The 13,609-nt window shown below is 31.1% G+C and overlaps 1 protein-coding gene across 2 annotated transcripts in view; it reads right to left on the bottom strand.

The window, feature by feature from the left end:
* Positions 1 to 13,609, bottom strand: part of LOC143072015 (huntingtin-like) — a 60,646-nt gene that overhangs the window by 11,098 nt on the left and 35,939 nt on the right. For both annotated transcript variants that reach the window (XM_076246780.1, XM_076246781.1), the window contains exons 34-48: positions 13,160 to 13,412; positions 12,607 to 12,683; positions 12,194 to 12,326; positions 10,380 to 10,499; positions 9,479 to 9,898; positions 8,907 to 9,078; positions 8,505 to 8,582; positions 7,721 to 7,849; positions 6,785 to 6,961; positions 5,249 to 5,352; positions 4,378 to 4,532; positions 3,923 to 3,991; positions 3,089 to 3,203; positions 2,336 to 2,614; positions 1,309 to 1,464 (exon numbers count right to left, since the gene is read on the bottom strand). In XM_076246780.1, the coding sequence (XP_076102895.1) occupies positions 1,309 to 1,464; positions 2,336 to 2,614; positions 3,089 to 3,203; positions 3,923 to 3,991; positions 4,378 to 4,532; positions 5,249 to 5,352; positions 6,785 to 6,961; positions 7,721 to 7,849; positions 8,505 to 8,582; positions 8,907 to 9,078; positions 9,479 to 9,898; positions 10,380 to 10,499; positions 12,194 to 12,326; positions 12,607 to 12,683; positions 13,160 to 13,412 (2,437 nt within the window). The remainder of the gene's footprint in view (positions 1 to 1,308; positions 1,465 to 2,335; positions 2,615 to 3,088; positions 3,204 to 3,922; positions 3,992 to 4,377; positions 4,533 to 5,248; positions 5,353 to 6,784; positions 6,962 to 7,720; positions 7,850 to 8,504; positions 8,583 to 8,906; positions 9,079 to 9,478; positions 9,899 to 10,379; positions 10,500 to 12,193; positions 12,327 to 12,606; positions 12,684 to 13,159; positions 13,413 to 13,609) is intronic.

A 13,609-nucleotide genomic window follows, 5' to 3' on the forward strand; every position in this document is an offset into this window, starting at 1 on the left:
TTTTTCATTGCAGTACAAACTTATTTAACTTAAAATAATCGAAGTATACATAAGAAGATGTGGTATGATGTCAATGAGACAACTCTTCACAATAGATCAAATGACAAAGCACAAGGTGAGTAATGCAATTTATAAGAACTTGAATTCTGATACCAAATACTTATATCAATTTTTTTCCCAGATATTACAATAATTAATCTCACATTTTGGTGTGCATACCTGTCAACTGACCCGGATTCTGCGGGTGTGACCCGAGATTTTCACAATTCTGAGGGATCACCCGGATCACCCGCCGGGTCATTGAAATAACCCGGAAATTCCGAAAATGACCCGATTTCACCCGTATTTCTTAGCCTTGAGATTGATTTTCATGACATAAGTAATATTCCTTTGAAATATCGGCAAATTCGTAATTCTTCCATGAACATGCAGTTCATCTAACTATGTAAACTGTCAAATTAAGTGACCCATTAAGTGCATGGCTTCACTTGACAGCTTTGGTGTCAAACACACTGTTGATTAACACCAATTACCTTAGCTTTAGGTCGTAAATAAATTGCCCTGTTGTTTTACAAAGATATTTCAACTAAGAGTTACTTCCCCTTATTTGTCACCATTCAAAATTATTCCTTATAATTTACGTTTTATGGGTGAAAAAGATTAAATCATAATAATATAAAATTCAAATACATATTGAAAAATAACTTTTCATTATTTTTATACCTTTATACAATTTTTAAAAAAAAGTTGAAAATTATTTTTTACATTTATACTTCCTTTAACTGTATTACTATATTTTATCATAAGTCTAATTTCCTTGTCCATTGAGAGATGAAAGTTCATTCATGTAATACCTCTACATGGTATATTTACATTTTAAAAATACATTTGAAAAATAAATTTTAGATGATGACATAAGTAAAGGACATAAGACTGTGATACACAAGTTAATAAAAATCTTTAAAAGTGTAATGAAATAATAATAAATAAGATTTAAAATGACTTAACCAAGTGAACATGCATTGATGTTTTGGTATCTTTGATATACATTATAAGAAAATGTACCATAAATGCTAAAATTCAGCTCGAAAAAGTTCGTACGCGTTATGACCTGAGATTTGATTCTTCAATGCAGGTCATGACCTGCATTTTCATCGTCACAGGTTGACAGGTATGGGTGTGGTCTTCACAAATTGAAATAATTAAAACATGCAATAATTTTTCAATTTACAGTTTTTAGATTTTTTCTTGAATAATATTTATGCAATTTCCAAGCAAAGTAACATGTGCACAGATTAACAAACTTACCACTCCCACTACTGCAGCAGCTTTACAGAGTCCTACATTAATATACTGATTAATCATCTCATCCTCTGAGGGATGGATCTTCTGGGTCTCCAATAAAATGTTTAACATCCAATCATACTGGTCTCTCTCAACATACACATCTGACAGGCAAACAACCTTAAAAAAAAGACATGAACCAGTTAGTTATCTTGTCCTCCATTTCTTATTAGAATTTGCTACTGCTAGCATTATCATGTGACAATATTTAATACTGTGAATTCATTATTTTATTCATAGGATACAAACGTTCAAGTGTTTCTTGGCTGCAGGTTAACCATGAATTTAAATGGATGTCAGATGATGTATAAATTTTCTATAAGCTTGTATAGAGATATTTGCAAATCCAAAATATCAGATATCCAAGAAAATCTATTTTTCTGTAGTCAATGAAAATTGGAAACGACAAAATTAAAAAGAATCCACATTATGTTTTTTTTTAATGTTTTAGGTTTTTTAAATATGCCACTTAAGATTATCCTGCACCATATATCTATATCTTGATTATGTTTATAAATTATAGGACCCAGACATAAACTGACTATTCACCAAATTTCTGACTTTATTTCATACTGTGGATTTATTATAATTTATAGGTCAAAGTGAATCGGAAAGTCATATATTTAACAAAGAACACATTTCCTATAGGCTGTTGGTGACCTTCTGCTGTTGTGTTTTTTTTTATTTTGGTCGGGTTGTTGTCTCTTTGACACATTCCCCATTTCCATTCTCAATTTTATTGTATTCATACTTACAAAACTGTGAAATATTAAAATCAAGGAAATACAAATTTTGTTCAAGTCGTAAAAATTGAACCCCTCTCCCCCCAAAAAAATCTCAGTAATTGTTTTCTGAAGTTTAAAAACTAGTTCAGTCTAGATGGCCAATTTCTTGGCTGTAGAATTAGGACAAGCAGATCAAGACCCGACTATACATTCAGTCAACAATTTAATGACACTTCTAGATAGCCATTATTAATGGATTTACTTACTGATTTAATAACTTCGTTCCTCAACATGAGTGGAGGTTTAGGACTAGCACTACTCGACAGCCACTGACCATACAGGTCCAGTAGGAATTGTAGACAGGAGTTTATATCTATACTACTGAATGTCATGGATCTTTCTCTCTTCTCTATGGTTATCAATGGGAACTGTTGTTGACTTGTCTGGACTGATTCTGGGGTACTATCAGGGGACTCAGAGGTATCAGATTCCACAATCCTGGTACTGAGGGCTCCAACTACAGACCAAATACCTTCAACTGATATCTGTAAAGTATAAAGAATCTCAACATGAATTTCAAAAAAAGAAATTTAAATATCATTTTCTTTAATTCAGCAGGCTTTTTATTTTAAATAAGTTTGCATTTATTTCAAGAATTTTCATTCAAACTCAACAATTAAAACAAATAATGTATTTCAATTTTTAGTTTAAATTCAACATCTTTTTTTTTATATCAAAAATCATTAAATAAAAAGTCTGTTTCATTGCCCATTACTGTTCCTTAGCCTTTATTTATCATATAAGAATTTCTTATAGGCATATCTTCTACTGGTAGTTATAAGCTAGCAGAATCACATGACCTTTTACGTTTAATCACAGGTTATAATATTAATTTCTGTCAGTATTTCCTTGCATTTAATTTTACTATCTGTAATTAATTCATGCAAAGGACTTCAAAGAAATCCTCATTGGATACAAGACCCATCTGTTCATTTTCATGTGTAATTAAAAATACCTACCTGCCCTAAATTGAAGTTCTCTACCCCTAACTCTCTCTCTAAGTTACTATCAAACATGTATCTCAGAAGTTTGTTATCATCTTTCCCACCATTATAATACAATTGTCTACTATTACTGAAAAGAAAAAATGTAGAAAACTTTCCTTAGTTATATATGGATTTGAGGGAACTACAAATATGAAAGGTGTCAGTTATCAGGGTCTAAATGATATTTAGATATCAAATTCTCAGATTTATCATTATCATATTACATTACTGGTTATGAATGTCACAATGACAATTTTGAACCTTTATGAAATTGTAACTTTAAATAGGAAAACTCATTTCCTTACAAAATTAACTTTGATATTTTTCTTCTTCTTCTCACTATAATACATTTAATAGAAATCTATAAAGTAATACTTTTGGTTAGGGGAAACAAGTAATGATTATCCGTTTTTTGCTTATTGGTATTAGAAAATTCAAAGTCAGAAATTGAAACTTTTTGGTAAATAGTTGAATAATAAGCTTTCTGTATAGTGTCACACCTCTGAGGTTTACAACATATATAAAGTAAATCTGCTTCCTGTTTTCTGGATTGATTTGTATATTTCCAGGATAACAATGATAGTTTTCTTTGTAAAACCAACTAACTGGAAGTCAGTAAGTAGATTGCAGATGATTGGGAAAACAAAGTTACAACAATATCATTGATAAGAGATAAACCAGCATCAAAGATATAAATGTTAGGACAGATTTATGACACAGAAAATTCAAAGATATGAATATTTTTGATGTGCTTAATAATGACAACGGTGTTTTCATTCTAACAGTCTATTTTTGTTCAATACAAACCTTCTATTGTAAAGATTCTGTACTTCTTGTTCTATTACACCTCTAATAGACGTTAACTTTTTACCACATCTAGAATTAAACAATTGTTTTTTGGATTTACAATCATAGTTTTAATGCAAGTCAAATTCTAATAACAAGGCATGTATATGAAATTTTGCAGGGTACTTTGAGTATCTATTAAAGTGAGTTCATACTTATTTCTTATACATGTCTGACAGTCACTTGGGTATAAAATTGAGTAAAATTCACATTTTCAAGGTAACAAGAAGGACATAATTCAATCTGAGACTAAAACAGTTGTAAAGATGATTTTCAGGATTGAAAGTCAATTTTTTTTTCTTGAAATAGAAAAAAACAACATAAAAAGGGTTTACTTTTTTTTGAACTTTTATGAGGGTAAAATATGGACCTACTTCATCACATTACCACTTCATGAAGGAAATACTGTTACCTACCTGGTATGCAAAAACCCCAGTGGTTTATCTCTAGGTCTCATTTCAAATCTACTGTTGCTAGGGTTACCAGGTACAGGAGTCAAAGTTGAATGCAGTAACATTGAGGTCACACATTTTACTGCTATCACCATGCACTGTGATTTTTCTACTTCTTCCTGAAAGGACCAAATTACTATGTAGCTATATTATGTATTTCGATCATGAATTACAATTGTTAGTTTTTTGCTTTATATTTATGGAAATCCTCATTTAAAAGGTATTCAATGTTTCACTTTTACATACTGTGGATTAATTTATTTCCGTGGGTACCAATTTTCATGGATAGCAGAACCCTTGCATTTTGTGTATATGTGATTTCATGATTATGCCAAAGTCTGGTTACAACTTAATAGAAATGTGTATTTTGATGAACATTTAAATTCGTGGTTCACCTGTTCCCACGAAACCCACGAAAATTGGTATCCAACGAATAATAATGAATCCACAGTTTTCCATTATTTGGATATGAGCGTGGTACCACTTATGAGAAAGGATGTTTCAAAATATGCTTTCTTATTGAATCAGATTAATTTCTATGATAAAATGCTGGTTGCTTAACATCTAGTGGCAAATTTTTCATGCAGATTAATTTCAGCATATTGTAATCTTATTAAGAATAGAATAGAATAGAATAGAATAGAATATTTTTATTTACCAAATTAGGGCCCCAGGAGGGCATATAGCATACAGACAATATTATTATAAACAATAACATATGCAACATGCTTTGAAAATTCATTACTAAAAGTAGAATCTAATCACAAGGACTAATATTGGTCCCAGCTTCAATATCCACAACAATCTATGTATTCAACCTGACACTAAAACCAACCTCAGGACTATTAATTTCTTCAGTCTCTTCATCCACTCTTACAGGATTAAGTATTGGTAACAAACTCATCCATGTCTCTTCAAACTGTTGTCTACTTATCCAACCTGTTAATAAAACACAATGTAGCTAATGAAAGAAAATAAGGCACAAGCATTCTATAAACTCACTTAAAAAAAAAACATCATTCCTACAAACACATGTCTTACAAGAACTTACAAGGAAAACTTTCTTGGCTTCAATTAAAGGGAAACTTCGCAAAAAAATCAAAAATTGATATTATGTCCATTTTGTACAAAAATGCTAAAATTCATAGATATTAAAGTTGTATTCGGCTAGATAAGAGGTCACCATCGATTTTAAATTTAGAGTGACAAAACTATAGTAACCTGATGTAGTTGTAATTGGGTGTCGATATCTTGTCAATCGTACAGTTGTTTTATCTGACTAAGTAACTTGATACGGAAAATGTAATTATTTTTAAATAACCATGGTCTGTCATGAAACTGTTTATATTGGAATTAGTTAAAACGTCATAGTTCATCATAAAAAAGTGTTTCGTGAAAATTGTTTTTGAAAATCTAATTTGTTCATTATGACATTCTTTTATGTGATTTTTAATTAAATTCCAATCTTCCCTCAATTGATCACCAGCATGGCTAAAGGTATTACCCCCAAAGGTATTGTGAGATGACACGTCCAGAGATTTAAAATATTTTGATGAGAACATTAATTCCTGAATATGCAAATAAAATCGCTTTGGATGGACTAAATTATATAATTGCAATTGGTCTGTTTCAAGTATTTGTATAAAAAAAATTATAAAAATGTTCTATTGTACGATTTACTTTTATTACTAAAATTCATATCAAAAATCCCCACATAAATTCTACAATCTAATTTTAAAAGTTGTATGGCTATCACTTGTTTTAGTTGGTTGATAGCTACACCAAAAGTCGTCGATGCGCTTTAAATCGTGTTATTATATGGTTAATGAACAAGACTTTAATGAGATTTATTTCACTCCTGGCATGCAAAAAGACTTAAACTACGTCACATGAGTCAGGAAGTTTGATGAATAAAATTAATAATTCCCTTTTTTCTTCTTTAATAGTTTTCATATCAAAATAAAACTTAGTGAATATGTTTTTATGGTATTATGAACATAATAAGTTGATAAGAGAAAAATTGCAAAGTTTCCCTTTAAGAGGGAATGATCATTTATGCTTCAGTATACATGTTGTATCAGTCAAGCATGCAGTTACCTTTTAGAGGTTCTTACTAGTTAAATCAGCTAGTCAGCTTATGCTAAAAAAAGTTCATACTGAAATCTAAAAAATTACAATTGTACCTCTTCAAACAGTCCAAATATAGAAACTATGTATATTATGTCAACAATCTATATCTCTTTCCTATGTAATCTGTCTTTAATTCCACTTGTATTACAATGTACTACACATTATATATATTGAATTCATGTTTGATTTTACTTTCCTACAGTCTCCATAAATTGTTTTTGTTGATAATAAAAATCATTACCAAATGTGTTTATTCGGAAGACAAATTCCTTTAAAACATCTTTATCCTGCAGTAAATCTAGAGGTAAGGGAGGTAACTGTGTCCTAGGTTCTCCTGTTGGGGTTGGTGTCCATCCTATTTTCCATACAATCCCAGGTACCCTGGCATAACTGTTGATTACTGACTGTCTACTTAAACCTATGTAAAAGTATAATTTATATTCAGATAAAACAATGTGCAGGAATATTTCACATGTTAAATATATTACAGCAGACAATTGACTCCATTTAAATTGATACTAATACTAAAATCAACAAGAATGTGTTCATAGTACATGGATGCCCCACTCGCACTATCATTTTCTATGTTCAGTGGACTGTGAAATTTCAGTCAAAAGTCTAATTTGGCATTAAAATTAGAAAGATCATATTATGTGGAACATGTGTACTAAGTTTCCAGTTGATTTGACTATATGAAAAACAACCGTGACCAAAAACTTTAACCTGAAGCGGGACAGACGGACCGACGAACGGATGCATAGACCGGAAAACATAATGCCCCTCTAGTGGCCTCTTCTATCATAGGTTGGGCATAAAAATCATATATATGTATGCATAGGTTGCTGTTAGGTTTGAGCCAAGACTCTGTGCTGAAGGCTGTACTTTACGTACATTGTGACTTGGAAGGAGAGTTGTCTCATTGGCACCCATTCAATTTGTTCTTATTTATATGTATGCTCTATATTTTACTTAGCAGTACCGCCATGAGTAATTGTGAAAAGTATAAAGGACTAAAATCAGAGAAAAATTTTATGAAATTATGACTCTTTCTCTCTCATTGATTCAATTTTGGATTATCTCATTTATTCAGAAAACTTGTTGAAAAATTGTATAAACTATTAAAATATTTGTATTTTTCTTTTAGCATGAGCCATGTATTCAAAATGTCTATACTTGCCTAAGATGATATTTTTGATGTGATCAGCAACAAATGAAGGTAATAAGTTAGATGGTCCTTTTAATCTGGTATGGAGACAAATAATTAAATCAGAAACTCTATCACAGGCTTTAATTATTTGCTGCAAATCTGTAAAATAAAAAAAACAAATAATAATACCTAAATTGTTCTATTGTTATGTTGAAAACTGATTCCTAAAGTTCTAAACATTAAAATAAACCAGATCATTTCCCTTATTTTCCACTGATGAAATGTTATTTTTGTCACCATAAATAAAGAGTGGTTTGATTGTTTTCAGCTTCTCATTACTTCAATAAAATTTGTTATATCATTTTTTTGGCTTACATTACCTCTATATGTGCCTTTTTCTCTGTCCCATTCAAATTTGGACATTAAACTGTCAGAGCATTATAATTTGTGTTTGTTTGTGCATTTAAAAGATAACTGGAGAGCCTAATTCTTATTAGAAAATATCATTGGCTCCTCTGGGACTCATACCAATGACATCTGTGTTTGAAGTTATCATTTTAACAACCCCTTTCTCATTAGTCGTCAAAACATTATGCCTCTAACAACACAAGAATTATTTTGTTTCCCAATTATTGCAAGAACTGGCAGACACAAATCACAATGAGTTATAATTTAATTGAGAGATACTGTATATGACACAATATATTAATCAAGAGAGATATAGATATTTCAATGAAACAACAACCCATCAACACAAATAACCAAAAGACATCTATAGAGGTTAACATTTCTCTATTATCCTGTATCAACATACCACTTTGTTCTGTATCTTGGTCTTCAGATGTATCATGAGCTGGAGATTTTATCAGCTTTTCACCTGGTAATACTTCATCTGGGAAAAAAAATACCTAATCTATAACATTATATCTTATATTTTGAGTCCTTTTTCAATTGCTAATACTAATAAAAATTCACTTATATTGTCATAGAGGTTAAATGTAATAAACTGAAAGCTGGTAAAATTGTTTAACTAGTTACCAAATCCTTAAAATCAACACTCTTACTTCCATATTCATGGATTTTCAGCATTGCAGGATCATAGCCAATATTTCTTTTCATTTCATATTTTAATTTTAATTCTGGCATGATGAGTTTCTCAAAATTTTCAATCCATGAAAATCATTTTTTCTAATTTATTGACTTCTTCGGTACTCACATGATAATACAACCTGATAAACCATGGATACCAATGAACACAACCATGTGACTTGTTTATCTACTTGTTGTGAGAGCTGTAAACTCTGTAGGACAAGTGACACACAATGTAAACAAGAACTCAGCTGTTCAGATGTTGGTAGTTGGTTATGATGTAACATCCAGTCTATAACCTATATAAATAAATTAAAACATGAAAGGTCATGGTCAATTCAAGAAAATGCACTATCAAACTCACAACTAGGAGGAGTGATGGTAGTTCTATAAAAAAATCATTACACTTCTAAGTGCAACAAAACACAAATCAACACTGGATAACAGCGTCCAATATTTACAAATATTACAACATTGTCCTGATGACACCTATCTATAGGTGAATCATGTCGACCTAAGAAAACAATACTGTGCGGTGTTGTTATCTTTTTGTGGGGACAAAACATAACAAGAGCTAAATGGAAATGTTGTCATGGAAACAAAAATTTTTTTTCTTCAGAAAAGCCAATGGAATACAAATTTATAAAATATCTGACAAATTTTCATTGCACTGTTGCCATGGTAATAACTAATACTCACCTCAGCTGACAATACACAAAATCTACAAATATCACAGACAGATTCTGCTGGCACCTCTGGTTGCCATGGGAATGTTGATAAAGCTTGTAAGTACACAGTTAAAGAGTTTGTCAATGAAAATATCATTTCAATCCATGAGGAATCAGTTAATATATCCTCTAATTTCTCCTCATAGCGTGACTGTCTTAGGACAGCTTTTTCAAAAGTTAATATTTGATGTGGAATAGGTAACAGGTTGACGATATTATTAAAGTGTCTATTCAATGTCAGTTGAGCAGCCTGAAATAATGGATCAAACTCTGGTTCCAATAACACACGATTTCCTTCGTTATCCAATACAACGACCGTCTCATTATCTTTCATCATGGTCTGATAGGCTCCTAGGTATAAGCATTCTCTGAGTATACTTAAACTGAATTCCTGGAAAGACAACAGTTTCTTTAAACACTTTAACAATGGTTTATTGTTTATTTGTGAATGTATATAATTCCACTTTATCAAGTGAATTATCCCAAATCTAAAATCAAAATAGTGCATATCAAATTCATCATAAAACCAGTTTACTCACTTAATATGATAACAAAACATAATATAGATTTCTAGATAATATCATTAATACAAACTCCATATTTTACAGAACTCCTTTTAATTATGAAGTCAGTTTATTTCAATCAATCATTGTCTTCCATATGTAAAATAAAGTTGTGTGAAGAAAGAACAACACATTTTCTGCACAATTGTCACAGACCCTATCTATTAATTTTTTTATTTCTAAGTTTGCTCATTACATCCTATAAGGAGTGTGTTTGCCTTAAAGTATTTGTTTTTCTTTCTTTATATTGGTCCAAGTTGTCTCTCCTTTAATGTGTCATTACTTCGATTCAACAGCTTTCTATCTTACCTTTGTCATTGTTAAAGATAAAATATCAGCATAATCAAGCTGTTTTAACAGATGAGCACACTCCCTTGTATCACAGTCTGGTCTATAACATTGCTCCTTTACTACAGATATAAAGCATTCCTAAAATTATAAAATATGAAGCTGTTTAAAATGGTAAACCTACTGTCTTGTATCCATCAAACATTGCTTCAAATCAACAGATAAAAACTTAAAATCAGTTTCCATGTTCAGTGAACTGTAAAATTGGGGTTGAAATTATAATTTTGCATTCATTTTAAGAATTTCAACAGATTGTACTTGCTAAGAGAAACTTAGAAGGTACCACTAGTGGAGCAGACACTGCTTTCACTTCTTGAGAATCAGGCTATGGTAATGTGATTTTCTGTTTATCTTATACTTTAACCAAAAAAAATATTATCTTTGTTTTTAAGTAAATTTAGGCAGACAAGCCATATACTGTAAAATTGAGAATGGAAATGGGGAATGTGTCAAAGAGACAACAACCCGACCATAGAGCAGACAACAGCAGAGGGCCACAAATGGATCTTCAATGTATTGATATACTCCTGCACCTAGAGGTGTCCTTCAGCTGGCCCCTAAACAAATATGTATACTAGTAAATGTTTAAAAGACAGACATTCAGTGGTTGGAATTCTTCAAATCTTTTTTTGAAAATATATACAGTCCACTCTCGTTATATCGAAGTCAGCCGGACCAGAGAAATATTTTGAGATACACATAGTTCGACTCAAACGAAAACCAGAGATTTCACAGAACAGGGGAAACAACTCTTGCTTACCTTGGTAAAGATAAAATAAATCCGGGTGAATATGGGAAGGGGATCGATATTCTGGTATCAGATCAATGTATTTGTATGTTATGGTCTTTCAATATTATAAAAACATTATTTTTACTTTTTCAATTGTTTCAGTTACATTTTTTTCCTGTGGATTTTATCACAGAGAGTAGTTTCCAATCGATAGTTTCGTTATTCAGGTCGTTTATAGTTGATAAAATTGTTTATTCTCGGATACAAGAGATTTTAGAAAATTTATATTTCTCTTCATTTTGTTTTATCTCAATCTTTCTTTTCAAAAGAAAATACAACAAGATTAAAGACGCTGATTAAGTAGTTTTTAGGTGATAATCAACGGAAGTCATAATCCTTACTTTATACACACCCAAGCTCATTAGTGTAAATCACAATTAATTGTTTTGTAAACTTTTTAAATACTTTTTCATGAACATTAACAACGTATCACTAATCATTTATAAAAATTCTATAAAAGATATTCTTAGGTAAACACTCGTTTAAATAGCATGTCATTAACTCAGTACAGTGGTCAATGACTGGAAATTTAATTACACGTGTATTGTCAGATTAACTTGTCTATCTATTTAAATGCCGGAGGTCATGTTTTGACATATATGTATTAGTTTGAGATAAATAATGAATTTTGAATGCCTTTGTTAACCTTGGGATCGTAAATTTAGTTCGACTCAACCGAAATTTCGACTCATCCAATTTCGACTCATCAGGAGTCGAATTGCATACATTTATATGTAACAAAGTTCGGGACCATGTGAAAACTTCGACTCATCCGAAATTTCGAGTCAACCAAGTTCGAGACAACAAGAGTTAACTGTACTACATTTTCTAGAATTACAACCTCCACACCTTTTAAAAAAAACCTGGATCTATCCCTAATAAAGGTAGCACAATATGCCCCTCATCCACTGATTTTCATCAAAGCTTTATAAAGTTTACACTGATAATTGTCTCTATTTCACTTTCCCTTGAGCTGGAATTTTACCTTGTTAGGTAGGATATCTGTTACTTTATCTGGAAGTGTAATGGGATGTGGTCTATCTATTGAGAAGGAAACGTTGTCATCTGGACTAATTTTACATCTAAACTTCTTCAATAAAGACAACAATCTCGCATGTCTGTAAATAAAACAAATAAGCAAAATGTATGAAGATAATACATTTGTACAATGTTTGGCATAAAAATTAATTGCAGCTAACTATTGTTACAATTACAGCATGTTTAACAACCTTGACTACCCATTAGGGCCTCACATAGTTTCTGCAGCAAACAGTGCTTCTTCATGCATTATAAAAAGAAAGCAAATGGTATTTGTATTATGATTTTTTTTATCAACCCCTTCAACATGTTCAAAACTCATTCTTGTTTTTGATGGTTTTTATTGTAAATCTAACCTACCTCTTTGTGAGTGAATGTGTTTCCATAAATCTAAAGAGTTTGTCTAAATCTTCTAGAGGAAGCTGCATTCTAGCCTCCTACAAAAGGTTTCAATCAATAATGAACTTACTTTTGAAACAAAGAACAAAATGTTAGAAGAGACAAAGTGATTGTGACTCAATATCAATGAATTTATCAAATGTACAGCTGAAACAAATGAATGATAATAGAGAACAAACATGTCGTTCAATAAAGGTATATGTTTCATTAAAGTCTTTGTATCCTATTTGTATGCATATAACTTACAAATACTAACAGCAATGTGTATAGATATATATATTTAATGTTAATAAGGCCATCATAAGGTATCAGTGCTTGACATTTTCATTTTCATTGAACAAATAAATAGATTTCAATAAAATTTAAAAACAAAACTGTATCTGAAATGGAGATTACTTAGTACCACTGCTTCATTTCCCGGATTTGTACTTATCTATAAGGTATTAATAAGATATCACAATAGACTTGCTCTCATGCAGTATCCAGTGCTGTATCAGTACTACATGTTACTAACCTCAACATTATCAGCCAGTAACAGTTCCACCCGACGACAAGAAATGGTATCACAAATCCTAGAAACCGCTAAATGGTGAGTGTTTAAAAACTTATCAATTAGCAAAGTGATTAAAGCTCCTGTCTGAGACAGATGAATAGCCTCTAAACACTTTAAAGTTCTTTTTATCACTGACGGTCTGGTTACATTGCCACACCTGGCATGAATGGCTTGGATAAATAGACTGCTTGCTGCTGGGTTTCTGTGTATAGCACTACAATGTAAATATGGGATTAATTCAAAATTTCAAAACCTTTCAGAACTTTGGGTCCTCAATGCTCTTAAACTTTGTGCTTTATTTGATCTTTTTAATTTTTTTTATACAAGCTTCGCTTATCTTTGAAACGAATCCTGGTTCTGGTGCACAAAATCAAATCCTGGTATCTATGATAAGTTTATTTAGTATTCAGC

This window comes from Mytilus galloprovincialis, chromosome 4, assembly GCF_965363235.1.
Source record: "Mytilus galloprovincialis chromosome 4, xbMytGall1.hap1.1, whole genome shotgun sequence".
NCBI classification, from domain to species: Eukaryota; Metazoa; Mollusca; class Bivalvia; order Mytilida; family Mytilidae; genus Mytilus; species Mytilus galloprovincialis.